We start from the raw sequence: 26,678 nt of genomic DNA on the forward strand, positions 1-26,678 counted from the left end.
TAAAGAGGTACAACAATTGAGGTTAAAGGTTTGGCTCTCAATACATTACAACAAACAGAACTCATGTAAAATCTCCAAGTGTAGATAGGAACACCAAAGCTCCCAATCTTTCAAATTAAGATCCCTTCTCTTTTATACAGTCTTCACATCGATTGATAAAGCCCTCATTCATGCATTCACTCTAACAGAAAATTTTCAAAAAACACTCAGTTAGCATGCATGTTTAATCAATTATTTGTGAATTTGATGAGTGGATAATATGGAAGGCAAAAGGGTTGGAAGAGGCAACTTCGAATGCACACAACTAAATAATTCTCGGGTATAGTGTTCTATGATGCTTTGCATTCTCACCCTACAATTTGAGCTTCTCGAAGATAAAAGAAATGTTTTACTTCCATTTGGAAGTGTGACAATTATAGAACAGAATAGAATCCTATAACATAGGATGAACAACCATATATAAAAAATTCTTTGATCAATTATGTACAAAGAATTTCAACAAACATTTAGACAGTAAAAAGAACAATATCCCCCATGTGTTTATTTGTCAAGTGAATCTCTCAATTTGCATTGAATAAAAATGGAAAAAACATACAATGTTTCAATGATAGGAGAAAATCTCAAACAATTTTCATCCTTCAAGAAGCTCTTGAAGATGTAATGAGAAACCAAGGAACATGCAAAAATATTACAATACAGAGCCCATGCGCAATCAAAAAGAAGAAGACAGCCTATACATAATATGCATGAATTTTAGGAGATAAAAGGACATGCATATGGCTTATTAGATAGATAGAGAGAGAGAGAGAGAGAGAGAGAGAGAGAGAGCTACATTTTGATGAGAACCCAAAAGAAGTCTCAAAAATGTAGATTGAGAAGAGAACGTACACACGTTCACTGTCCTTCAATCCTCTGGGAAATACAAAGTCTTCTGGACACAAGCAAGATCTTGAGATGGCACGATGATGGACGTTGTAGGAGAGTCATTCTGATCCTTCAAGGTCTTACTACTGCTGCTATTGCTTCGCCGCCTTTTTGCACACGGGCTCGGGGTCCGACCAATGACACCAACTTGAGATGATATTGGCTGAAGAGGCATCCTTTCATAAGACTCTGATTCACTGCTCATTCCTCCCCTCTTGATCTTCTTTCGGTTGTCTTGCCCTTCGGCTCTATCTACCAACTCCATCTGCTCCTCTCGGAATGCACTAGACAATGGATTGTACCTATGTTAGCTACATATTCATGATGTTCACATCAACTACAGAAATATCACAATGTGATGCACTGTGCAATGGATTGTATTGATGTTAGCTACACATTGATGAGGTTTAGGTAGCAGAGAAAAATAATAATAATGTGATACCATTGTTCACTACATAATGAGGTTGACACCAAACATCAGAAAATGACAGTGTGATGTACTCATTATCCATGGCTGGTATCTACATTAGCTACAATGCTGACATCAAGTATCAGAAAATGATAATGCGATGCACTTAACACAGCTTGTCCTGTATTAGCTACATATTGATGTTGATATCAAGCATCAGAGATGACAATGTGACTAGTCTTCTTGTGCATACCTTGCTGTTAAACCTTGACCAGTTGCTGGAGATAAGTCCCCTGCATGCTGGCATTGTGGAGATACACTGTGATTTGACAATATTAGATATATGGACAACCACCATATATATTGAATAAGTATATAAAGAACTTCCAACTTTCAATTATGTACCTTTTGGTCAAGTTGTCAAGCTGCTTTTCCAATCTAGCATGCCTCCTGCATCCAACAAAACCCAGAAATGTTAGTTATATTTTCTCCAACTCCAAACACATTATTAGATATGAGCATCATAATTATATTACTAAAGCTTGAACTAATACATGTACCTTATGAGAGAGTCGCAGAGATGGACATAATTATCTAGATCACCACTCTGCTGTTCTGTATCTTTCGTAGCACCATTAACTGCAGTTGACGCCAATGATACATCCTTTCTTCCCAGCAGGCTACTTGTCGCCTGGTCACTATCATCGCCATCATTTGTCAGAGCTTCATAGAGAGCTAACAGCCTTGATTCAACCCTCACCCTATTTTCCGAGGAGCTTGCTTGGATCATGGACAATGCGCTTCTTTCCCTCTTTCCACTTTCAGCTTGAACGAATATAAGATCTGCCTCCAGTTTTTGGCATAAGTTCTGAAGGTGCAATCTTTCTCTGTCAGCTGCTTCCAGTTTCTTCTGTAAATCTGTAGCAACCTCAACCTTTGATCTTAATGCACTGTTTTCTTCAATGCTTAATTTTATTTTCACATCCATATCATGAAGTTCATGTTGTAGCTGGTGCTTATCATTCTCAAGCTGTTCCATAGCATTTCGTGCAGCACTTAACTCTGATATCAGATTAATCCTATCATCCTCAAGTTGTCCCATGGAAAGTCGGGCTGCATTTAGTTGTGATAGAAGATTAACCTTATCATCTTCAAGTCCCCTCATAGAATGCTGAGATGCATTTAACTCTGATAAAAGAGTATTCTTATCACTCTCAACCTGTTCCATGCCACGTCTAGCTGCAGTTAAGTCTGATTGAAGGGTCATTATATCATGTGAAGCTTGGGAAGCTGCCTCTTTCCATTTCTCAAGCTCTATCTCAAATGACGTTTGCTTCTCTGTGGTGCCCTCAAGCTTTGATCTTAATTCAGAGTTTTCTTCTGTACTTAATTTAATTTTCACACCCATATCATGCAGCTCAAGCTGAAGCAACTGTTTTTCAACCTCAAGTTGTTCCATGCCATGTTGAGCTGCAGTTAACTCTGACATAAGTGTATCTTTATCATTCTCAAGTAGGTTCATGGCATGTTCAGCTGCATTTTTCTCTGACTGAATTATAGCCTTCTCATTCTCAAATTGGTTCATGGCATGTTGAGCTGTGGTTAACTGTGTTAGAAGAATAGTCTTATCACTCTCAAGCTGCTCCACAGTGAGTCGAGCTGCAGTTAAATCTGATAGAAGAGTAGCCGTATCATTTGCAAGTTGTCCCCGAGCTGCCTTCAATTCGGATTGAAGACTATCCTTATCATTCACAAGCAGTTCAACAGCTTTTTGAGCTTCAGTTAAGTCTGATTCGAGGGCTGTTTTATCATGAGAAGCTTGATGTGCTGCCTCTTTCCACTCCTCAAGTTCCATCTCAAGGGAAGCTTGCTTCTCTTTCAACGCACATACTTCTTTTCCCAAGGCACTCCCAAGCTCTTTACATTCCTCAAGCTTCATCTTGAGGAAAGTTTGCTCGTCTTTCAAATTGCCCACTACTTTTTCCAATCTACAAATTTCATTGGCTGCAAATTCAAGTTTTGTATCTACATGTTCTTTGCTTGCATTCACAGCCTCCAAATTTGATTGAATACACAGCAGTTCTTCTTCCTTGTTCTTAATACAAAGTTGCATATTGTCAATAGCATCACATTTCTGTCTCAGTTCCAACCTCAGGCTGCATGCTTCCTTTGCTGCCGCCTCAGCTTTTGCCTTCCAATTTTGTACATCTGACATCATAAGGTGAGTAGATTCAACAGTAAGTTTTACCAATGCAAGTTCTTCAGCCAGGGCATTATTCTGGTCTACCGCACTTTCTACTTTATCCATCCATGTAGTTAACTCTGTGTTTCTTTCTTCCTCGACGAGTTTTATCTGTTGCTTCAATTTTTCAGCAAGAAGAGAAGCCCTCTTTAGTTCTACACTCCAAACAGAGAAATCAGATCCCTCCGCAGAACTCCCCAGCTCATCATACATATCAATAGGAAGTGTATTGCCACACTGAAATTGGCCAAGATGCTTTAATGAATCTCGCAGTAGGAGCTGCATTTTTAATATAACTCCACGTGAAGCATTTTCCTTGTCTTTCTTCTCCTGAAGAATTCTTTGCAGATTTTCCGCCTTCATCATTACATCTGCCAGTTCTGTGTCTTTTTGTTGAATTGATGCTACCACTCCTACTTTCAATAGCATTAGCTCCTCATCGAGTTCCCTTGTGAAAGAAGTGGAAAGTGCTTGAGTGTCACCATGTTTGTCCTGACACATGGAATTCTTTTCAAGTTCTTGACGGATCGAGTGTATCGCTGACAAGGTGTGCTGTTGATATGCTTCAATTATCAATTTCCATCTGCCACCGAGCTGACTTATTTCCTGCCTTGAAGCTGCAATTTGTAAATGAAACTGTGAAATATCACTCTGCCACTGTGAGACATGAAGCTCAGCAAACCCTATTGGATGACTTGAAGTCATAGCCATTTTCACTTCCTTCTCAAGCTCAAGCTGTGAACTCAGGATTTTCTCGACCCATTCTGTGCATTCTACCTCCCGTTTTTTATGATATTGTATCTCATTTACCAGCTCTTGAATCTGTCCTTCCTTTTCAAGTAGCTTCAACAGAGCATCCTTTGTCTTTTGAAGAATAATATCTTCTCTATCTCTCCTCCTATGTTGTTCTAATTGCAGTTCCTTCACTGCCATCTGTAATTCTTGAAGTAGAGAGGTTCCTTTAAACTTTTGTTTGTCTTCATATACCACTGGTTGCAGCTGTCTGGGGTCACAGACAACCATTTCTGCAACCTCCAAGTTCTTATCGTTTGGTTCAACAGCACTACCCGTATGGCATAAATCCATATCCTCTAAATCTAGCATAGTTTTCAACGCACAAAGCCCTTCATCTTTATTCAACAGAAATTGCATATCTTTCATGGTGCTGATTAGAGCCACCACCTGAGCCTCCACAGAAGACTCATTTCTGTAATAAGCCTCTAGCTCAGAATTCAACTCATCTACTGCAGACTTCCATTCTGCATTTGATATTTCAAACATATTCTGCTTTTCCTGAAGTTCCCCTTCTAGGCGTGCTCTCAAAGATACAATCGTACCCTCTAATTCTGCCTGCATTCGCTCCATCTTCCCTTCCAAAGTTTGACAATTTTCTTCAGCAGTTCTCAACCTAACTAAAGCTTCACAGAGCGCTTCATTTTTATTGTGTATTTCTTCTCTTGCCTTTATCAAATCAATTTCTGCATTGCTTAATAGTTGTCTTGCAAGATTTAAGTCAGCCTCTTTGCCGTGCATACTTCTAAAAGAGTTTTCCAACTCCTCTAGAAGCTTATTAATGTGATTTTCTCTTTCATGAAGCACCATTTGCATGTTTTTCTCTGTTTGTTTAAGTTGTTCTATCTCTTCTGTTTTTGCAGATGTTTCAGTGGTCATTGTGTGAACTTTGCTTGTGAGCATTGCAGTTTGTTCTTGCATACTCTCGAAATGCATCTGCATGTCTTGAAGTTGAGCTTCAACAAGAGAACATTTTTCAGTTAATATTCTCTCCTTGTCCATGTGGCACTTTAGTTCCATATCTTTCTCATCAGTCAGCATTTTCTGTTCCTTGAACTGTTCTTGCAAAAGGTCAAAACTATGCTGCAAATCCTTAAGAGCACCTTCCTTTGCAGATGTTACTTGAGACAATGCAGCCCTTTTCTCCTTTTCAGATGTCACCTCATGTAGGGAAGCAAGGAGATCTGCTTCAAGTTTCAGCAGGTTGGAGGAGGTAGACAGTGATTCTTCACGTGCTTCAACTAAGCTAGCCTCTAGTTTCTGAACCTTCTCTGTGCCTATCTTATCAGATTCGGCCAGCTTTCTTTCAACCTCTTTTAAAATCTGTGTTGTTGATCTTTCATTACATTGTGCTTTTTCCAGATCGTGAAGCAGCAGTTTGCATTTGGACTGCTCGTCTTCTAGTAATTGAGAGCAGTTTGTGAGCTGTGACTTTAAGCTCTGGATGGCACCTTCCATCATGTGCTCTTTCTCTAGCTTTTGATTTATTTGTTCCTCAGCAAACGACAATTCTCCTATCTTAGCTTCCAGTGCAATGCCGATTCGTTCAATTTCAGCCACCAGTGTTTCTCGTTCTACTTTCCATTGGGTTTCTTTTTCTTGCATTTTTTCAAAAGCTTGACTCAATTTATCAACCTCAGAATGCTTAGCAGAGTTTTTCTTTAGAAGTTTCTGCACATAACCATTGATTTCCGTGACTTCATTTTCTTTGGCCTTCAAATGGTTTTCCATATCCGACAACCGATTCTGAAGTAGCACTTCGTCTCTCTCTTTCTGAGCTAGACTATTTTTCGCCTTGGAAACTTCATTGGCAAGCTGTTGGACTGCCCATTCAGAAGCAATTAACCTTTCTTCCTTCTCCTGCAGGCACATGGTAGCCTCTACAACATTTTCCTCCAATTCCTTGACTTTCTCTTCATAACTGGCTATGCTATCTTGTGATGCCATAGAACTATCCAACATTTTTTGTAAATTACCCAACTCTTCAATCTTCGATGCAATCATAATATCCTTTTCTTCAACAACTCTGAAAAGCCTCTCTGCATTACTTTTCTCATTATCAAGCTCTAATGAAAGCATATCTGCCTTCTCCTGCAAGGCTTTAACAGATTGCTTAAATATTCCATTTTCTTCTAGCAGGGCTCCCTTTGTTGTACTGAGCTCATTAATAGTGGATTCTTTGTCTTCTAATGAAATCAATAACTCCTTGATTTCCTCTTCCTTCTTGTGCATCAATTCAACGGTCTGCTGAAGTTTCTGATCAGACACCACAATGCATTCTCTCAACTCTTTCGTCTGCACTTCAATTTTATCTTTAGCAAGTCTTAACTCTTCAGTGGTGGCAAGAAGCTCTGTCTCCATTGAATCCTTTCTTTCAGTGATGCTGGAAATCTCTAGCGTCTTTTCAGAGAGAACTCTATTTATGTGAATCATGTTCTGCTCCATGTCTTCAATTTTCTGCTGATACATACGCACATTTTCCTTCAAAGATTCTGTCTGAAAACTGAGCTTCTCACTTTCTTTAGCATTTAAAAGCATCTCTGATTCCAGTGCTCCCATCTTCTCTTTTGCCTGTGTAAGAATACATTCTTTTTCCTGTAATACTGCCGTAAGAGCAGAAGAGGTGAAGGAGAGCTTGGCTTCCAAATCTTTGAAGTCGCGGTTCCTCAACTCAAGCAGAGCATTCATTTCATCTAGTTGCCTAAGAGATTGGGCATTCTGCTCATCACTTGTTGCAAGTTTCTGTTCAAGACGTTCATAGCTAGATTTCAAGGTATGGAATGCAGACGAGGTAGTCTGCAGACTACATTCCTTATCAGCAAGTTTTTCCTCAATCATCTCTATCTGAGAAAGAAAATTGTCCCTTTCCATCATCCAGCTACTTTCTTTCTCAGACCATTGCAATAATGACTTCTGGTGAAGTTCACGTAGTTCAGCATATTGTATGGATGCTTCTCTTAAATCATGAGACTGTAAGTTCTGTTGCATCAGCATCGACTTTTCCTCTTCTAGCCCAACAAGGGTATCCATAACCTGTTCCATTTCAGCTTTTAATTCTGTTCTTGCGACTTGCGTTTTCTCAAGAGCCACGTGTGTCCTTTCCAATTCAGCTTTCACTTCCGCCAACCTGCTTTCTGCTGCATTTTTTAATTCCAAATTCCTATCCAGCTCAGCTGCAAGATTCTCGGTGTTTCTATTGTACTCCTCTTGCAAGGTCTTTAACTGATACCTGGAGTTCTCTTGAGATAAAGACATGGCCGATATTTCCTCTTCTTTCTTTTCCAACAAATCTTCACAAGAGGCATGCATCAGCTGGACATCTTTCAAAGATGCTATATCTGCAGCCATTGTCATGATCTGCCCTTGATGTTGCACAATTTCATGGCGTAAAGCTTCTATCTCTCTTGTTTTCACATCCAGGAGTTCTGATGAGAAACGTACATCATTCTCTTTTGATTTCTCTAGTGATTCAATGGTGGATTCTGCAGCTTTCAGTTGCAAGTAAGTTTGTTGCATCTCTGTTTTGAGGTTGGAGACTTCACTTATAAGAGAAGACTTGGACTCTGTCATATGCTTCATTGCATCTTCAGCAAATGAAAGTTTATCCTTGAGTTGTTGCACATAATCTTCCTTTAAACTTAGATCATCATGCAAATTACTTAAATTTCTGACAATTTCCTCTCTTTCATTCTTCCAACTCATCTCTTGTTGGGTGAACCGTTCTATGTCCCTTTTCCTAAGGTTTTCCAGAGATGTAAACTTTTTCTGCTCTTGATCCAGCATATTCCTGAGGTCATCTACAATTGACTTAAATTCTTGAAGCTCTTGAATCACAGAATCCATCTCATTATGTTCTTTATCTATGTGAGCTCTTTGGGCTTTCAAATTCATGATCATCTTGTCCTTCTCCAGTAATGAATCTTTCAATGCTGATGTTTCTTTTGAAATCTTCTCCTGAAGAGCAAACTCTGCTTCTGTGAGCCTATCAACAAGTTGTTGCATCTCCATTTCCCTTTTAGAAGCGTTTTCAACAAGTTTGTCCTTGGATTTTGTCAGGTGTTCCACAGCACATTCAGCCCTCGAAAGCTTTTCTGTAAGCCCTTTTGCTTTCTCTGTCACCTCATTTAGATTGTTTTCACAGCTGGCCAAAAGATTCAGAAGTTCATCTTTCTCATTCTTCCAGGCCATCTCCTCTGACTTGAGAGTCTGCGAAATTCTTTTGTTGAGCTCTTCTAATGCTTTCACTTTATCCTGGGATCGATCTAAATCTTGCAAGAGCATCCTTTTGGATTCATTATTAATGTGATGGTGTTCCTCTCCAAGAGGAATAAATCCTCCTTCCACATCCATATGCTCCCTGTTCTCCATAGCAGCAGTGCAGGTAGTTTCACAGCAAAGGTTTTCGGCTTCAGAATCCATAACCTTATTTCTCACAGCAGATCAAGAATTCACAACCCAGAATATACAGTGTCACTATGGGAGAATCTGCAATTTTATGAACAATGCCACAAAAACGTCAACAGCTTGCATGTTTTCTTTTCCGACTCTCCCAAGAAACAGATTTTAACAACTCAGAAAGAGATTTAAAATTAACAACTAAACCCCAAGGTAGAAGCATCTTGTTCCATCATTAGACGGAGAACATACCTTTCCAGAAACAGCGGTCCAGTTCAATGATCTTGCACATAGATATGCTGGGAAACTTTGTTGCTAAAACTACTCCTTTCTCTAGGTGCATGAACTGACATGTCCCAGAATGCACACATGAGGTTCGAAATGAACACCAGCTTCCATATTTCCTGCATGAAAACAAGTGATACTTTTGGTCTCTGTTAAGAGCTAGGACTCTTCTTCTGGAATGGTGGCTATGAAAGGCCCATTGCAATATCAAACAGAAAGTTATATTTTCTTTCAAACTTTCCCTCCAAACACATCTTAACACGTTCACAAGAGAGATGTTGCTGAAGGCCAAAATTATGTCAAAAAACCCACACAACAGCACAGAACACTCACAATTTCCTTAGAACCATCACCGCACCCCCTCACATGCTACACGTCAATCATGTGCTACAGAACTAGAGTCTCAACCACAACATTTCAAACGGGGTTACAATAAATTGGGCAATAGCAATTATGTTATATACATAAGCCATTTTCATCTGAGACCACAGTCCTACCACACGTTTTATTGACAGATCTAGACCATTATCATCTGACAACTAAGATGCTTGCTTTGGAGGACTCTCTATCATGGATCAACTCATGTGTCTCGATCCATCTAACGTAACAGTGTTATATTCTTAGCTAACGAGCATATTTGGTATCATATGCAGTTTTACTACTTAACATATATTTATTTTAGTTTGTTCTCTGAGACAGGACAATGGTTTCAGCTGTATCTCGCCTTCGATCTCACAAGTCATTTTGTATCTTAAGAGGTGCTAGCATTTCTTCCTTTCTCCAAAAAGCAATCAACACACCAGGACAGAGATTTGTATACTACCTCTCCAAATACACATCATCCAAACCCTAAAGCGGAATTGATTTATTCTAACATCAGTAAATCGTAAATTCGTTTGTCTGAGGACATAAATCTGAAAGCAGACACCCTCAAATGAGAATGTCTACGGCCATGATGCACGAAGAGTCATAACCAAAACAATTCAGTCAATTCACTGCATCACAAAAGACGCTCAAATTGAAAGATCTGAAGATGTACCTGTATGAAGTAGTGTCTATCTTCTGCCTTCCTCTCTCTTCTTTTGCCTTTGTGTCTCTGTCTTTGCATTTATGTATGGCTTAAAATAATTTTGCTTCAGGAAACGTCTCCTCTATTCTCCTTCTTTTCCTCTTTCTGTCTTTCTGCAAATCCCAATCCTTAACTTATTCCAGGAAATAACCTCTTTACGGTAGATCATTGAGGAAAAGGCTTGAAATGGAAGACGTGAGCAGGAGTGGAGAAGAAGGCAATTATTTCCTTCTTCTTCTTCTTCTTCTTCTTCTTCTTCTTTTACCTCCGTTTTCGGCCTCTGCAATTCTGCAGAATTCCCAGCGAGTGGCTTCAGAAAAAAAAAAACGTCCGCGTTCTGCAGATTCTCTCTCTCTCTCTCTCTCTCTCTCTCTCTCTCTCTCTCAGAGACCAATTTCTGCAATACTCTAGGAGCTAAAAGGGATGGCATGGAAAGAGAGAGAGAGAGAGAGAGAGAGAGCTAAAGATCAGGGGAGCGTACCTGTCTCTATTCCCCCCTGCGTCTGCGTCTCTCTGTCTGCGTCTTCGTCTTCGTCTTCGCGGCTCGGTCGATCGTCGATCGTCGATCGTCTGCGTTCTCTGTGTGTTTTTCTGAGTGTTTGAAGGCGCGAATTTGAGCGGATTTGAAAATTTGTTGGGGGCCAAAAGTGAAGCGATGAAATTATGTAATGAATGTATGATGAATGAATAAAGGCTTCTTCTTCTTCTTCTTCCTTCTTCTTCCTTCTCTCTATATGTGTTAGTTAACACTCTTGGGGGCCACAATTGTATGACCATTGGGGGGAGGGCTTTTATCAGGTCAGGTCTGCTCTTCTAAGTTCTCAGTCCTTCTTCACCCTAGCTATTGTTTGCTCGGAAATGAATGGCCACGGCCCACGAGCTCAACCCTGATTATCGAAACAACCGACTGAATAACCTTCTTTTTTTTGTATTGGGTGCTCTGATATGTGCGTCTCTTTGTTGCCAGGGTCTTTTCTCTTACCTTTGCCCGGTGCTGGTCAGAAATCAATGACACGAGTTCGATCCTAATGGAAAGAAACAATGGAACCAAATAGCCTTTTTTTGTATCGGGTGGTCCGAGATGTATCGTCTGTTATTGTCGGTTTTTTCTTTACCTTGGACGTTTGTTGGTCATAAATGAACAACACAAGTCCAGTCCTAATGAGGGAAAAAAACTTGGTTACTTTGAGAATCGAGCATCTAAACCTCGCACGACAAAAAAGAATTCCCAATTTTTTAACTAAACGCTTATGTTCTAAGCATATTTGATAGTTTAAATGGATGGATAATTCTATCTAATATGCTCCCTGAGAGCAAGAAAATACTCTTAAAACCAACTTCCCAAACTTTTCGTTGCAAGAGTGCAATATTCTAGAGAGGGGGAGTATGTTATATAAGCATAACCATAATCATAAGTCTCTAACCTTAGGGTTAACTGTAGGTTAATTCATAAGGAATGAAGGTAATGATTGAGTTATTCTTAATCTTCTCGTGGGAGATAATGTTAGAGTGTTTCATTTGTTCACCGCTTATAATGAAGTAGTCAAGTGTGAAATAGAAAAGGGCCTAGAGTTTGAGCCTATATAAGAAGGCCATCTACCTTGATGATGGGAATAATCTTTATTATTTTTAATAGATACTCTAATAGTGTTGCAAAACTTTAACGTCATACACGTGATCCTCCTCCTTCTTCAACCCCAATGTACAGTCCATGTCTGAACTCGGTGGTATGGGACATCGACATTGTTTCACAATATGAAAAGAAGGGTCATGTGAGAGGCTTGAATCCATAACCTCGCATATCAACAAATAAGTATGAATCATTCAGATAAACCTTTTACAATTTATTATCAATTTTCATCATTATGATTATAATATCTAATTGCTAATTTCTCATCTCATATTTGGGTGTTATACTCTAGGCCAATTGATGATTTGCAATGGGATCCATCGGATTATGGTTGGAAATTGTCCATGTTTGACTCTTCGACTAAGGTCCTCCCTTTCTTCACATATTCGGTGGCATTTGGGAGGAATTTTATGTTGAATTAGACCGACTTGATATTTGTTGGAAAAAAGTATTACGAGGAAGGTAATGTCTCCTCTTCACATATGGTGATGTTTTGGAAACAATTTTGGTCAATTAAATGCATGAATAAGATATTGCATTTTCAGTGGTTGATGATTCATTATGCATTGCCAATAGGTGATTTGCCGAGGAGGTCGGTGAGTAATCGGTCATGTGCGGCAAAAAGTTTTTGGTGTCGAATTCTTAGACTTCTAGGTCGTAAGTATAGGTCGACTATTTTCACATGGGGTGCAGTTTTTTGGGGAATGTTGGATCAACAAAGAGTTTTTTATCATTATCATCATTCTTCCTTGTCTTTGCATGTAAGAAGTTTTCAGGTATATTCTACTTCAAGCTCCTTACAGGGGATCAAGTTCTTCTCGTGGAGTTATGTTTGGCAGATTGTCTCCTCGTTGGCTTTATGGGTTTTTTGGAAAGCTAGGTGTTCCAAGTTATACAATGATGAAAACACTCACGTTGTAGATTAGGTAAAGTCTTTTATGGAACTTATTGGTACATATGGTTAAAGGTGATTATGACAGTTATAAGGGTTCTAGAAATATGACTATTCGAAAAAGATGGAGAATTCGCCAAGTTTGGTCAACTATTCCTATAATGTTAGATGCAGGTGTTGAGGTCAGGTGGAATTACGTACCACCTCGATGGTTGTTCCTACCACCGGCACCATTCTTACTACAAACAACATGAGTTAACATGGACGAGGTGGTTGCGGCATGTAGGAAGGCTCTTGGAATGTACAAGGTGGTGGGGGCTGAAGCAGAGTATTATGATAAAGTAGGAATTTTTTTGACTTAAATTTTGGTTGTCAGTACAGGATTTTTGCGGGAGTCGATAGAAATCCTGAGATAATCGGAGATAGCGAGATGGTGGACGTGGACATGATGAAGCTGGTTTTCTGTTTTTGTGAGCAGGATGAGTATGTTGGTGTGGGGGACGAAGCTAACAAGTGAAGTAGATCTTGAGGGGATGAGAAACACACGAGACTCTTTTTGTTGTTATTTTTATAGGACTTTGGTGGTAAGAAACGAGATGGTTGATGCAGACCGACCGAAGCAGATTTTTGTTTTGTGATAAGGTTGAGTGAAGATGGTGGGGGATCGAACCATATATTCTTGTTGAGGTGAAGAGGACATAGATCATCTTGTTCTAGGGAGATTCATTGCAAGTACATTTTCAATGTTAGTGGAGATGAAGGACATGCTCGTTTCGATATGGGAGATGATAGATGGGCTATCCAAGGCGGCCCATCACGTTTTATCCCAAGCGGCAGATGCATCATGGACTATTTTCGTGTCTTCATCTGTTGCAGCTGAAGAAGATATTGTCGTATAAAACATTTGACAAATAGCAACAACCTTACCACCATGATATGTATTCTCTTGGACTGTAGGAATTTGGTTATATGTTGAGTATGGATAGATCGAAGAGCTTTTTTATATGCAGAATCACATTAAGCCAATGTTGGTTGCAACATGAAAGGTTTTTAGAGGCCATAACAAGGGCCAATTGAAGATGGGTTTCACACACTTTGTACTACAGATATGGTCTCCTGGAATCCTAGCTTGTTGTAGCAAAGGTGGTGTTGGCAAATGCCGAGTCTTGCCAAATGCCATCGTTGATAGTTAGTTCTTTTTTTGATGATATATATTATGGAGTGGAAACTATTATGTACAATTTGTGCATTGCCTTTGGCATTATTAATTTTAATACCAATGGAGCATATTTTTTATCGGAAAAAGAAAACATTGCATGCATGATGACTTTGATGAAGAACATGGTTGTCATGCATCACACATCAACATATGTGCACCAAGTAGCAATCCCACATCACATTCATCACGTGCACTCACACATCACATGCGCCCTTACTCGAACACCTATTTAAAGAAAAGGAATATCAACATCTAAGCCCCATCTAGGCATCAAGAAAAATACATTCATCTAATAATTAATCAATCGAGATATAGGTTGTCAACAATGGTTTTTCAACTCTCAAGATCAAAGCCAAGGGTTCAAGTTGGAGTTTGATAGAGATAATTTATGTATCTTTGATCCTACACTATATTGGTATCTTATTTGTACTTGTCTTGCTCTCTTCTTTTACACTTTCCTTGTTTATGACCCCAATGGTTTAACACATCGATCACAAACTCCATGACAATGAGGGATTTGGATCTATCTCACACATTTGTTAGGGGGTGATTGGGTGGTCTAGCACCCTTCATTCCTTTTTTTCTCTTGAATTGTTCTTAACATTAATTTAGATTCTTACAACATCGAGTTGAGAATAGGGGTTCTACTATTATATCATCAATCGTATTCCACCCACTCTTGACACATTGTCCAAGAAAGGAAGTTGATTCACTTAATGGCGATGACTTGTTAGTTCAACATGTTGCAATGGCACATGCAAAAAAAATACATTAGTGGGTTCAAAAGCTATTTGATGATCATAATCCTCAAGTTGAGTTTCCCTAAACTCCAACCAATTGTTTATAAAAACAAAGAAGAATAGAGGCGCAACAAACAACCTTTGGCCACATTGCTAACACATATATGGTACTCAACATCATACGCTCTATAAGTCAAACCTCGGTGGAGGAAGCCATGTCTGACTTTAAGTGAAATGAGATGATATTGTCAAGATACAACAACATCATAAAGATAGTAGGAGTTGTTGGAAAGACCAACAAAGAAGAAGGTGATAGGCACCAAGTGGATATGGAAAGTAAAGTATACAGTTGATGGTTCCTTGGAGAAGTTCAAGGCCAAGATAGAAGTAGTGACAAGTGGTGTAAATGGACGGTGGTGGTCGACTAGTGGCTAAGGACGACACATGTGGCGGGCAACATGTTCGAGTAGAGTACTAATGTAGTTGTGTTCAAGTAGAGGACATGAACGAAGGCGCGTTCGAGTTCCTCCCATAGTAACAATAATAATCATTATCATTGTTGTTATTACTTATTATTATTATTGTTTTTAATAGTAATACTATTTATTATTATTGTTTTTATTTTTATTTTAAAATATTTGGTTTAATTTAATTTAATTTAATTTTAGGTATAAAATATACCCCTCCCTCGTGGAGAGATGTAGTTTTACAATAATTGGGTCCAACTCTTGTCCTTAGGTGCCGTCTAGTGGACAGGATGTCGATTTTGGTTGACGTAGCGAGTTCGACTCCAACCGCCCGAAATTTACGGGTAGATGCCAATTCTAGCTCGATGGTTGGAATCAAGATCTGAAAAAACCCGACATGACCCTCGTGGTGACGCCTTCATATTAACGTGACAAGTTTTCCAACAAGATGGTTCGGTGGTTCGTTCTACGCCGATCTTGTCAAAATTTCGTACCTTTGTTACCCAAGCCCATAATTTTGAACCGAAAATTATGACGTGATTCTTGCTTCATCACAAGAAACTTAAACAAGGATTTTATAGAAGATAATTGAAATATAAATTATACTTTTTTTTTTAAAAGTAGCAATGAGTTCATGAGGGTTTGTGAATACAATGATGGATACATAAATGTACTTGTACGTAAATTCATCCCCATAGCAATGCTCACGTGGATTCACATCATGTATTACTATAGTAAGACAATGATTCATCAAATATATTGTCGTAGCAACTGTTTTCTCTTGATAGGAGTGTGACATGTTTAAGAGCTAGATATCTAGAACTTGAGCTCTTTGAAAATTGCATGATTTCTATGTACATATCTCAATGATCAAATATATATTCATTATAAAATGCCCAACTATGGTTGGTGAATCAATAAGGTGGATAACACTCCTAGTCCTTGTACACAAACTTAGTTATATTATAGGGTTATTTGTGAAAATACCCCTATCTATGTTCATAATTGGTAGAAGACCCTTAACTTCAGAGAGATTGTTAGAATGTCCTAAACATACAAAAAAACTGACAACAAAAAAGGGAGGACAAAAGATTTTGGCACCACTTTCAAATCCATATAGCACCACAACACCAAATTGAACACCATTCTTGCATATAAACACCACCACGTATTTTGGAGCACCATATTCTTGCTTCACGTGTACGTATCTTTTATTTCCATTCAAATTCAAATCCTCTTTGAATTCTTGTTTTAAAATAGTCACTATTCAAGTCTTGACATGATAGAATAGTCCTTACTACTATAGTAATTCCAATTGCTATATTAAACAACTTTTTTGTTTCTGAAATTGGTGATGGATTTGGCCAAAGGAAACATCGTTTTGATTGAATACTTGATGTTAAGAATGTTGTGAAAGCACACACTATTGCATCACACATTGGTTTCAAAAGTGGTGAAGACAAGCGTAGATATTGGCTACAACATAATGAATCAAAAGGTTTATGGAATTTATTTGCTGTTATAATCCGAGATGTCTTGAGTTTTGAAATTCATGCATTTGGAAATCACACTTGTTGTAGTCTTTTACAATCACGCAATAATGAAGCTTTATCAGGAAGGCATACAAAGAGAAGTTAAGGGGGAACCCCCACATTCTAAACCTTTCTGAATAGCTAATGGTTTTTTCAATGAAGCCGACATCACTATTTCATATAGAGCAAGTGGATCAAAAATGCCCAAAAGATGGGCATTGATGGAAATCATTGCAAGGGAAGAGAGGAGGCAATGGCCAACAAGCAAGCCCCAACAACTCTCGGGGGTTATTTCGGCAATTTCTAGAAAGTTCTACCCCGATCTCTATGCACTACTTCCTCTAAAGAGCTCGTCGTAGAAGGTGAAAAGGCAGAAAGCAAAAAGCGAAAAAACAAAAAAGCTAGAAAATAGAAAGCAAGAAGCAACAAGGCATTTTAGCTATGTATGTTCAAATAGTGAGGAAAAAAGAGATGGGAAATTCCATTGTGCATGGAGAGAGCAAAAGTAACAATCGGCAACGGTTCGGTTCGGTTTGAGAGGGTCCAAACCGAACCGTTAATTTTTTTTGAAACTTGAACCAAATAGAACCGAACCACGAAGCCGTTAAACAATTTTCAAACTGTTAAACCATTAAACTGTAAAAACCGAGGTTTCGTGGTTTGGTTTCGGTTTTCAAAATACGTCAAATTTTTAATTTTTAAAAATATTTAAAATTTTAAAGATGTTCCTAAAATGTGAGAATAAGGTCTAAAAATAAAAAGATTGTTTAAAAACAATTTTTTAGAATTAAAAAAAAAAACCCGTTAAATCGTTTAAACCATAGGTTTTGAATGTTGAAACCGAACCGTTGAAACCATTAAACCGCGGTTTAGAGGTTCGAACCGTTGCCGATTGTAAAGCAAAAACCCACCCAGAAACACAAATCATAGTATGTAATATACTCGAATGCATTGTCAAAAGTTCGTTTCATACGAATGAAAACGAATGCGCATGTTATCAAAACATTCTTATGTGTTTTTTTTAATTACAATTTTTACCGTAAAAAAAAATTTACCTTATAATAAATATGTAATGGTTACAAAAGTATGGTATTTACCATACGTCGAGGGTGTTTTCCATACTCGAATGGTTGAAAAGCCTCGAATGCGAATATACGTATGGTTCATATACTATGACGCAAATCATAAAAGCCAGAAAAGCAAGAAGGAAGAACCAAAAAGCCAAAAGCCAGAAAAGCCAGAAAAGCAAAAAGGCCATTTTAGCTAATATAAATATTTCAAATAATGATGGAAAAAAAATAAAAAATAAAAAATAAAAAAGAAAATCCCATCGTGTGTGTAAGGCTCTCTGTTCTCCTGCTTTCTCCATGATGATGAAGATGAAGATGATGAAGATGAAGATGATCATAATGGTGGGACGCCATATCTAGGGTTTAGGGTTTCTTCTTCTTCTTCTTCTTCTTCTTCTGCCACACAGAGTTCCTTCTCTCTGAGATATGTCTTCTCTATGGCCTTCTTCTTTCCCTTTACACGACTATACCTCCGCTTCTTCTTGTTCCTCCTTTTCCAAGCTCACTTTGAAGCTCCATAGCTTCGATTTCAGACGCCGGACATCCTTAAGACCTCGCAGATACACTTGTCCACCTCAGAGACACAGACCCGTTTCCGTGTTTTTCTCTGTTAATCGTCCGCAAGACATTCCTTCTTCTTCTTCTTCATCTTCTTCTTCAGAGGAAAAATCCTCAATCTCCATAGATAGAAATCCTAGCTCTGATGCTATTTCTTTCTCTTCCCCTTCCTCCCCCTCTTCTTCAGATAAGGTTTTTGTAAATGATATTAAATTCTTGCAGGAAATCTTGGCTCGGTTGAAAGACCCATTTCATCATATTTTCTCTACTGCTAGTAAGAGAATTATGGACTATCTTGATAGGTATATAAAGCCTCAGCCAGCAGAGCAGAAAGAAGAAGAAAAAGGAAGAGAAAGTAAAGTAGATTCGGGTACATCTGAGATTCAGACAGCGGTAGATGAAGAATGGAACTGGGAGAGATGGAAGAGGCATTTCGATTATCTTGAAGAACAAGAAAGTTTAGCTTCCATTCTTAAGGTATGGTCGACCTCACATTGCCTAATGTTACTTTGTGATGAGTTAGGACATTTTAAAAATAATTTAGTGCTTCAAGAGTGTAATCATTAGAGAAGGAATGCCAGAGATATGGATCTCCATCCAAGTGAATACAAAGAGAAGGCCTATTTGCTTGCACGAGATTCTACCATGTCCCATATGATGGTAAGAAGCAACATGCTCGTGTCATGAAAACATGGGAGAAAAAAGAAAAGAAACGAAACATTACATTAATGCCTTCAAGGAACTGATCAATGAGACCAAAGTTACATCCGTATGAATAGTACAGTGCCTTGTAGGTCTAAAGCACTGTTAAACTGTACCTAAACTAGGTAGCTGCCCCATACATCTAGACTTTGATCCAAGTACAATGATATGGGGATCATTGGTACAATTGATTCGTAGGATACAATGTACAAAATAAATGCATGTTTTGGAAAGGTAAAACATGAGTTGATCCCAGGAATGCTCTTATAGGATAGTGCAGTTTGGCACCTATGTCTTCTGTAGTGAAACCCAAAAGATTTTGCTTGATCTTGGGCAATGCGACTCTATATCCTTCAGATGGTTCACATGATGTAGAAACCTACGTTGTGTTAAATTTACACAAGGGATAGTTTTTTATATTGATGGAGATGGACTTCTCTATCTATACATAGAAGATATATAAAACCAGCATCCTTTCTTGTAAGGTTAGATACATACAGCTAACTCCACTAAATTAGATTTCCTTATTGTGGGAGAAAGATTTCTTTTAGATCACAAAGTACAATGACCATTATGGTCATGCAAATACAATGACCATTATGGTCATGCAAATACAATACATAATAGATGCTTTATATGTAGGGCAGTGGGGTGTTGTATATTGATATCAACTTGTACCCTGGGGTTTTTGTTCATGGCCATTCATCTGCTACCTGTGTGGTGAATTGTGGAAATGTTGGTGGTGGAGGTGCAAGCCGATGAATAAGTCAACGATCTGTTATTGCCTTTGTCCCATGTACTAATTTAATGGTTGATTCCCCCTGATGCGTCTGACGCTTGAGCAAGAATTGGCCAAAGGGAAGGACAATCTTCTCCATCATTTGTTGATGGGTTTTGTATTCAGAAAGAAAGATATATTAACGTCTTTTAAGAGGCCAAAATGGTCTATAAGACCAAATAAGAGATTACATCTTGAGTGTTGTCTCGTCTTTGAGAACAAATCAAAATAAAATAAATATTACACAATAAATATGAAAGTAAATAAGATGAAAAGAGAAGAAATGAGGGAATCTGGTTTTTGGCACATGTGAGATTCTCAAACTAGGTATATTGTAGCTTTTGTCTTTGAAAGATCTCTAGCATAGGTCGATCCAGAATGGAAATGTCTCCGAAGTGAGGGAAGCACCTACGACGGCGGGAGATAATGGCTTTTATCTGTCGATGACAAGGGTGTCGAGGTTGTGGTCCATGGGACCGGGGCCTATGTGCATGGCAAATTGCTATTGCCCGATCAATTGTAACCCCTTTGTTATGTCCTGGTCTGGAGCCCATTTGTGTATCCCGTGATGGGCTTGTAGCATTAGTAGGAGTGATGGGGCTAAAGAAAGTTGTGATTGTTCTTTGTGGATGAGCTTGTGTGGTTGTATTCTTCAACAACTTCTCCTGATGTCTCTTGAGCTCTAGTAAGAAAAGTCCTAGGCATCGTTGTCCTCATATTCCATTACCTTGCGTAGTGGGCCAAAGCCTTGTTTAAAGAGGCAATGGTATCTCCCTCTGATTTCATAAAAGACACTACAATGACAAACATAGTGTTCCTCAGATTCCACTCCTTGATGACACAATTAGCAAATTCTCTCTTCTAGAGGTAGTCGTGTATATCTGCCTACCTCAATCTGTAGCAGATGTGATGAAGTTCGCAACTGCCCTATCACACTACGCAACACATAGGATAGATGTATGTCCATATCAGAGAAAGGTTTGGCATACTTCTCTTTGATGTGCATCTGGACACAAAGTGTTCCTCATTCTCTGTTTCTCCTCTACAAGGTACACATATGAGTAGTTTCAGGTTATTCATACAAAGAAAGTAAAAGCTGTAGCTTTCCCAAAGATTCATGATAATGATCTTCGCGGTTGAGGTGCATTTGCAATTGGTAATGATTCTTGAGACGTTTTATTGAGCAGGAAGATCATAACCACTATGGGATTACTGGTGGTGAGGGAACATGATGTCTGATGTGCATTGGTGTTGTGGAGTGAGGCTAAGATTTTAACCACATCGTTAGCATCTGGGTTTCATCGAGATGCTTTGACATGGCCTTATATCCCGGCACTCACAGCCATCCTTTTCACGAACATTCCCTTGCTCTTTCGTGACTGTTTTCTTTGGAATGTGGATTGACCAATGGACCAAGTTTTCTTTGCGTGATTGTTTTTGTGCTGTGAATTTAAGGGTTGATTCCCAATGTCTCTATACCTTGAATAAGCTTGGCCAACTGATGTGTGCTAGACCTTGCCATCAAATGTTGGAGGGTGTTGTGCTCAATGAAATGTGTTGTGCACTCCTGTGATTTGCTTACTTGCTGTAGCTATGGGTTGGTTCGGTTTTGATTTCAGTTCGGTTTCTTTGCCTTGAAACTGAACCGAACCGAACCATTTATATAAAACAAAAACCAAACCAAACTTTTTATGAACTCTCAAGACATTTAAACCAAACGATTTAAGAAAAGCTAAACTAAACCATTTAAATCAAAACTGTTTTGGAAAAAGTTGAAATCAAACCGAACCATTTAATAAAAAAATTAAATCTAACCATTTAAGTCAAACTAATTAAAAAACTAAATAAACAAAAATACCTTAAATTAAATAAGCATTTAAGTAAAAATAATTAAATAAAGAAACATGAATTAAACAATTAAATTAATAAACCATTAAGGACAAAAAAAAGTTAACCAAAAAACCTTTAAGCCAAACCACTTAAACCTATAAACTGATAAAGTCGAGTTTTAGAACCAAACGGAACTATAACTGCACCTTTTAAATTATTTTGGAACTGACAAACTGTTAAACCATGGCTTAATGGTTCGGTTTGAGCTGAAATCGGGCCCATAGCTAGCTGGCTGGAAATGGCACAAAAGTGTTTCTTATTCTTCTTCTTCTTCACATAAGTAACGAAGTGCTTGTCCTGCTTCAATCTCTAGCTGGTGGGACGAAACTCTGAGTTGGCCTATTGCTTTGTGAACAGTATGGGGTGTGTAGTTGTGAGACCACATGAATTCATCCTCTGAGAAGCTCATCAAAATATATTTGCAGTAGGCTATTATTGTGGGAAGAGGCTCTCTTGGAGCTCTCACTGCATATTCTTGCTTCATCATCATCATTGCGTGAAGGAAGAAAAGGTGGAAAATATGTGACATACCCTATTTATACTAAGTAAATTAAGTTTTTATGCTCATAAACCGAGTTCTATGGTCTGAATAGCCAATTTAAGGTGAATCTCTTGCATATTGACATCTAATGGTTTATACATATATCCCTAGTTCTGTGTCGAGATCCTAGCTATCCAAATTCTGTTTGGGTACATGGATGTCTACTAGGAAATAATGGGTCAAGTGCACACTTGGTAGCCCTTATAAATAGCCAGGAAGCCCTAGATCTATGCCGAGAGTAGCTATACAGAAAAAACCTAACTGAAGGGTACCTAGCCGCTTATGCGTAACCATGAAACTGTAGGTCTACACATGGGGCTGTTTAGACAGGATGAAGCGCTGTGACTATTTAAAGGCCGATGGGTGAATCATGATTCTCTACCCTAATAATTCAGGTTTTATGGGTATTCTTGTAATGTTGTCCATAATCGTGCTTATCCTTGAATGAAGAATTCTGACATCTGTGTGTATTCCCATCAGTTCAAACTCGAGGATGCAATTGATGATGAAGATTTTCAAGAGGCTGCTCGGCTGAAAGTAGTTCTTACAGAAGCAAACAATGAAGATCCTGTGTCCGAGGTTCTTACTGGATTAAAGGTAATCTGTGATATCTCTCATTTGATTTGAAGTGAAAGTCTTGTAACCATAAAATGCGCTTTCGTGGTTCAGAAAGCACTTGAGGATGAAAACTATGAACAAGCTACTAGGCTTAGAGATGAAGCTGCTGCTGGATTGGTAAGCAATGCAATTCTGAGATATCGTAATTGTGGCTCTTAAATGATCAATTTTTGTGTACATAGAGACATTAACTTTGTTGAATTGAAGAAGAAAAAGCCAACCTTTACTCTTTTAGCTCAACCATATGATCTTGCAGATAGGATGGTGGATAGGCTTAGCAGAAGGGGAAAATGACCCATATGGTCGGATTATCAACATAAGTTCTGCATATGGAAGATTCATAGCAAAATCCTACACAGCAAGGCAAATTGCTTCTCTTATAATTTTATGCTATACTTTAATCATTCACTTAACTATATTGAGATGACTCTTGTTGACAGTTTGTGGTTGCCCCCTCAGGCAACTAGTAACTGCATTTCCTGGTGCTTCGTTGTTCGAGGTGTTTGTAAGGAAGGATTCCAGAGGTTACCATCAGCAGGTTAGCATTCACAAGGTCATGAAAATAATTGAAAATGAAGGTCGGAAGTAGGGGTGAAGCATCACTGTCTTAACTTATCCACATTGCATAGACATCTATGAGGTCAGGGACCTAGGTCATATCCAAGTTATCTTGATGTTCATAGGACTTTTCTTAATTAGTTGACCTAAAGAAAAAACTTTGGGCAATACACATGACTGTTAATCTAAAAGAGTTCAATTTCTGAAAGTAGAGAAACTGCTTGCCCTGGTGTGAGTATCATAAATAAATAAAAATGCAAAATAAAGAAACAATACAGGTAATTGGATTGGAGGATAAAGCTCTCTATTAGTGGTTCTAATGAGTGGCTGGTGAGTTTCACTGCTAAGCATTGTAGATTTTGATCCTTTTTCCTTGGTTGATGACAGGCAGTATATTTACAACGAGGTGCAAGCGAGTCGCGTAATGGTATTGAAACTGCGATTCACGTCAACGTAGTGGATGTGAATGCTTCAGATGAAAGTGGGAAATCAAAGGATCTTATTGAAGCATTTGGAGATGAGAAAGAAAAGCAAGAAGATGCAACAGTCTCAACAGAGAAACTAAGAAGCATCATAAGTTTCCTTAAAGAAAGAATACCTGATGTCAAATTAAAAGTCTATAGAGTAATCAAACAAAATGGGGAGGATATTCCCAAGATTCTAGAACAAATATTTGAGGAGGTAGAAATGGAGGGAGAAGGAAGTAGTACAGGTAATAATAGTGAGGTTTCAACTGAAGATGCTTTCCAAGAAGCACAACTTAAAGCTGGAGAAAGTGGTATATCAAAACAGAATTTACCAAGGAAGCTCCCGAGAAGGTTGATAGGCCAAAAAGTTATTGATGAAAAGCTTCCTCAAAAACCCACAAGGATACCTGCGAAAATTGAGTTTCGTGATAGAGATTCATTTCTCTTCCATATTGAAGATACTGAAAGTGAACAAACGCCCAATGATACTACTGTGGTCAAGCAAACTTCAATCAATGTGGATTCGGAGACTTTGGAAACAATTTCGAACGGTCAGAAGATTTCGGTGAAGGTATGGAGGACGAAATCTGAAGGAATTTGTCTCTACACTATAAGATGTTTTTCTATAATATACTCTGATAGTTGTACATTTCGGTTTGCCTTTAGCTTTCTATGCTCCAAATGTCTTCATTTTCTTATGTCATAAGATTATGTCCTGGTATGAATGACACTATTTCACAGGCTTGTATCATGTGCTCATTATGTGTGCATTAAAACTAGTCCTTCACTTCATCAACTTGACCATGAAACCATCATCAATTATTTTGAATTTAGTAGGAAAGATACCAAAAGCAGAAATTACATATATATAATTGGAACACGAACATTCCAGTATGTACACCATGCAGTGGTGATACATAAAGATGCTAAAGCTGTATTGCCCTTGTATTACAAATGCAATATTGCTTCAGTTTGTTCTTCCTCCATATAACAGCTGATTTTCAAAGCTTCCCTCGTATAATTTCGTGGTTTTGCGTGCTTTATAGCAGAATTATGCTCAGTTAAATGTTCCTTTGGAGTGGCTTGCATCGACATCTACTATACAAACATTGTTGATTAGATTATGAGTGTATATGGAAAGACTAGATGGAAATTCAAATAATTTCTTATCCCTAGGTATCTAAAGATTTAGAAGAGCTCCTGAAGCTTGCAGTTAATCAAGTGCAAAGACAACGGGGACTTTCCAAGTGTACTGCTTTTCATCGTATTGATTTGACAAACTCTAATGCAGATGCACTGACAGGTTACATCTCTCCCTCTTAATACTCAACTGTCAACTCTCATTATTTTTATTGTTGGAGGAATTTTTGAATGAATTCTAAGAGTACATGGTAATTGCACCATATGGATGTACCATTAACTTGAGAATTATGCAGAGAATTGGGAGAAAACAATAATATTATAAGTTCTTTTATACTTATAGATTCAATGCATTCTTTTGTGATGATCTAGACAGACATTGGTTTTATTCACTGCAACTATAGTACTGATCATAGATTGAAATATTTGTATTCGTGAGGCATTTTTCACGAATGCCTCAGGTATGCATTCAAGCGTGAATATTTATAGAAATATTCACTGTATTTTTTTGACATTGGTTAGAGCATTGGTCTTATAAGTTGAAGGTTGTTTAGAGTTCAGTTGGTTTGATCATTGGTTTTATAAGTCAATTGTCATGAGTTCAGGCCTCCTCTTGAACTTATTTGTAACATTCATTTATTGCACTATTCTAATAAACATATTTCTCTATTTATTGCACATTCATTTCGTCTTTCTAATGTTCATTTATTCCACATCTACTCTAATAGACTTATTTTACTATTTGTCTTATTTTTTATTTAAAAATATTTAACAAAACAAATGGTGGTTTACATTTTTCATGACTTATTCTCTGCAAATATTATGAATATTCTCGATGGGGAACATGTTAACAAATATTAACAAGCTAATTCTATCATACCTTTTTTTTTCTTTTAAAGTTCATCAAAGTCATGCGTTTCAAGTTTTATAGATGAAGATTACTCAGTACCGTGGATCCAGATGTTCCATGTGACTTTGTGGTTTTAAATATTTAGAAATAGATGTTTTGCGTGCTGGATGTTTTAGTTCTCATAATTAGGAATATGAAAATATCCAATTAGGTTTGGATTAACTTTTATATCCCTGCTGGCTGGTACTAGAGGAAGAAAGGACTGATGGAGCCTATAGAGTTAGGATTGGTGGAACTAAGTGCAACCTTCTCCGTCAGCACTGAACTTGAAATTTTCCCGCCGGATACAAGCTCAAACAATTATCTCCCTGGTTGTCTCACTCAAAATCCATTTCAAAGAGATAGACCATGGAATATAACCTTCGATATGGGTCTCCAAATATCATAACTGCTGGCATTCTGGTTGCACTAAGCTAATCAGAACTGACACTGAGGCACTCTCCTAGGTCATTCAGAGCCATAAGTGGCGATGGAAAGAAGGGAAGAGAAATCTCATGCAGGGGCATATGAACATGTACCTAACACCAACTTATCCTTCTAAGGGCTGTCTTTGCATTACATATGATTGTCTGCATGCCTGCATGATTTGGCATGTGACAATGTCACTAGGATGCATATGCACCACCTAATGTTGCCTCCTCCTAAGGAAATATCTCAGCATTGCACATGGTTGTCCACATGCCTGCACAAGTCAATATGTAACAAGATCATGATTCATGAGGATGAAATCATTGCATATGTGCTGCAAACTCATATGGTGTTTCGGTGTGATTTATCTGTTGCTATTAAAGGAAACTGATATTCGATTCGTCTCATGGGGCATTGTTGGCTTATATTCGATTTGCTTTAT

The 26,678-nt window shown here is 38.2% G+C and overlaps 2 protein-coding genes across 2 annotated transcripts; one reads left to right on the forward strand and one right to left on the reverse strand.

Moving 5' to 3' along the window:
* Window positions 1-462: 462 nt before the first annotated feature.
* Window positions 463-10,198, reverse strand: LOC147848569 (uncharacterized). Its single transcript, XM_087338362.1, has 6 exons — window positions 10,087-10,198; window positions 9,015-9,166; window positions 1,894-8,852; window positions 1,739-1,783; window positions 1,587-1,652; window positions 463-1,208 (listed from the first exon to the last, which is right to left on the reverse strand). Exons 3-6 carry the CDS (start codon window positions 8,784-8,786, stop codon window positions 905-907), a joined length of 7,308 nt encoding a protein of 2,435 aa, XP_087194488.1. The 5' UTR covers window positions 8,787-8,852; window positions 9,015-9,166; window positions 10,087-10,198; the 3' UTR covers window positions 463-904.
* A 7,771-nt stretch (window positions 10,199-17,969) lies between these two features.
* Window positions 17,970-25,081, forward strand: LOC147848570 (protein EXECUTER 2, chloroplastic-like; the record flags this gene model as incomplete). Its single annotated transcript, XM_087338361.1, has 7 exons — window positions 17,970-18,701; window positions 22,616-22,732; window positions 22,805-22,870; window positions 23,010-23,116; window positions 23,213-23,291; window positions 23,699-24,349; window positions 24,955-25,081. Coding segments are annotated over exons 1-7 (1,756 nt in total), but the record flags the coding sequence as incomplete, so codon positions are not given.
* Window positions 25,082-26,678: the final 1,597 nt, after the last annotated feature.

The sequence above is a fragment of the Azolla caroliniana genome, unplaced genomic scaffold, assembly GCF_043228905.1.
Source record: "Azolla caroliniana isolate FFs.n. ecotype wild unplaced genomic scaffold, voAzoCaro1.0.p SCAF_320, whole genome shotgun sequence".
NCBI classification, from domain to species: Eukaryota; Viridiplantae; Streptophyta; class Polypodiopsida; order Salviniales; family Salviniaceae; genus Azolla; species Azolla caroliniana.

What these genes read in the sequence shown, in the direction of transcription:
- LOC147848569 (XM_087338362.1), bottom strand. Translation starts at nt 8,786, where the DNA reads ATGGATTCTGAAGCCGAAAACCTTTGCTGTGAAACTACCTGCACTGCT. An exon ending in CTTGACAACTTGACCAAAAG is followed by an intron (nt 1,653 to 1,738) that starts GTACATAATTGA and finishes GTCAAATCACAG; the next exon opens with TGTATCTCCACAATGCCAGC. An exon ending in GGTCAAGGTTTAACAGCAAG is followed by an intron (nt 1,209 to 1,586) that starts GTATGCACAAGA and finishes TCCATTGTCTAG; the next exon opens with TGCATTCCGAGAGGAGCAGA.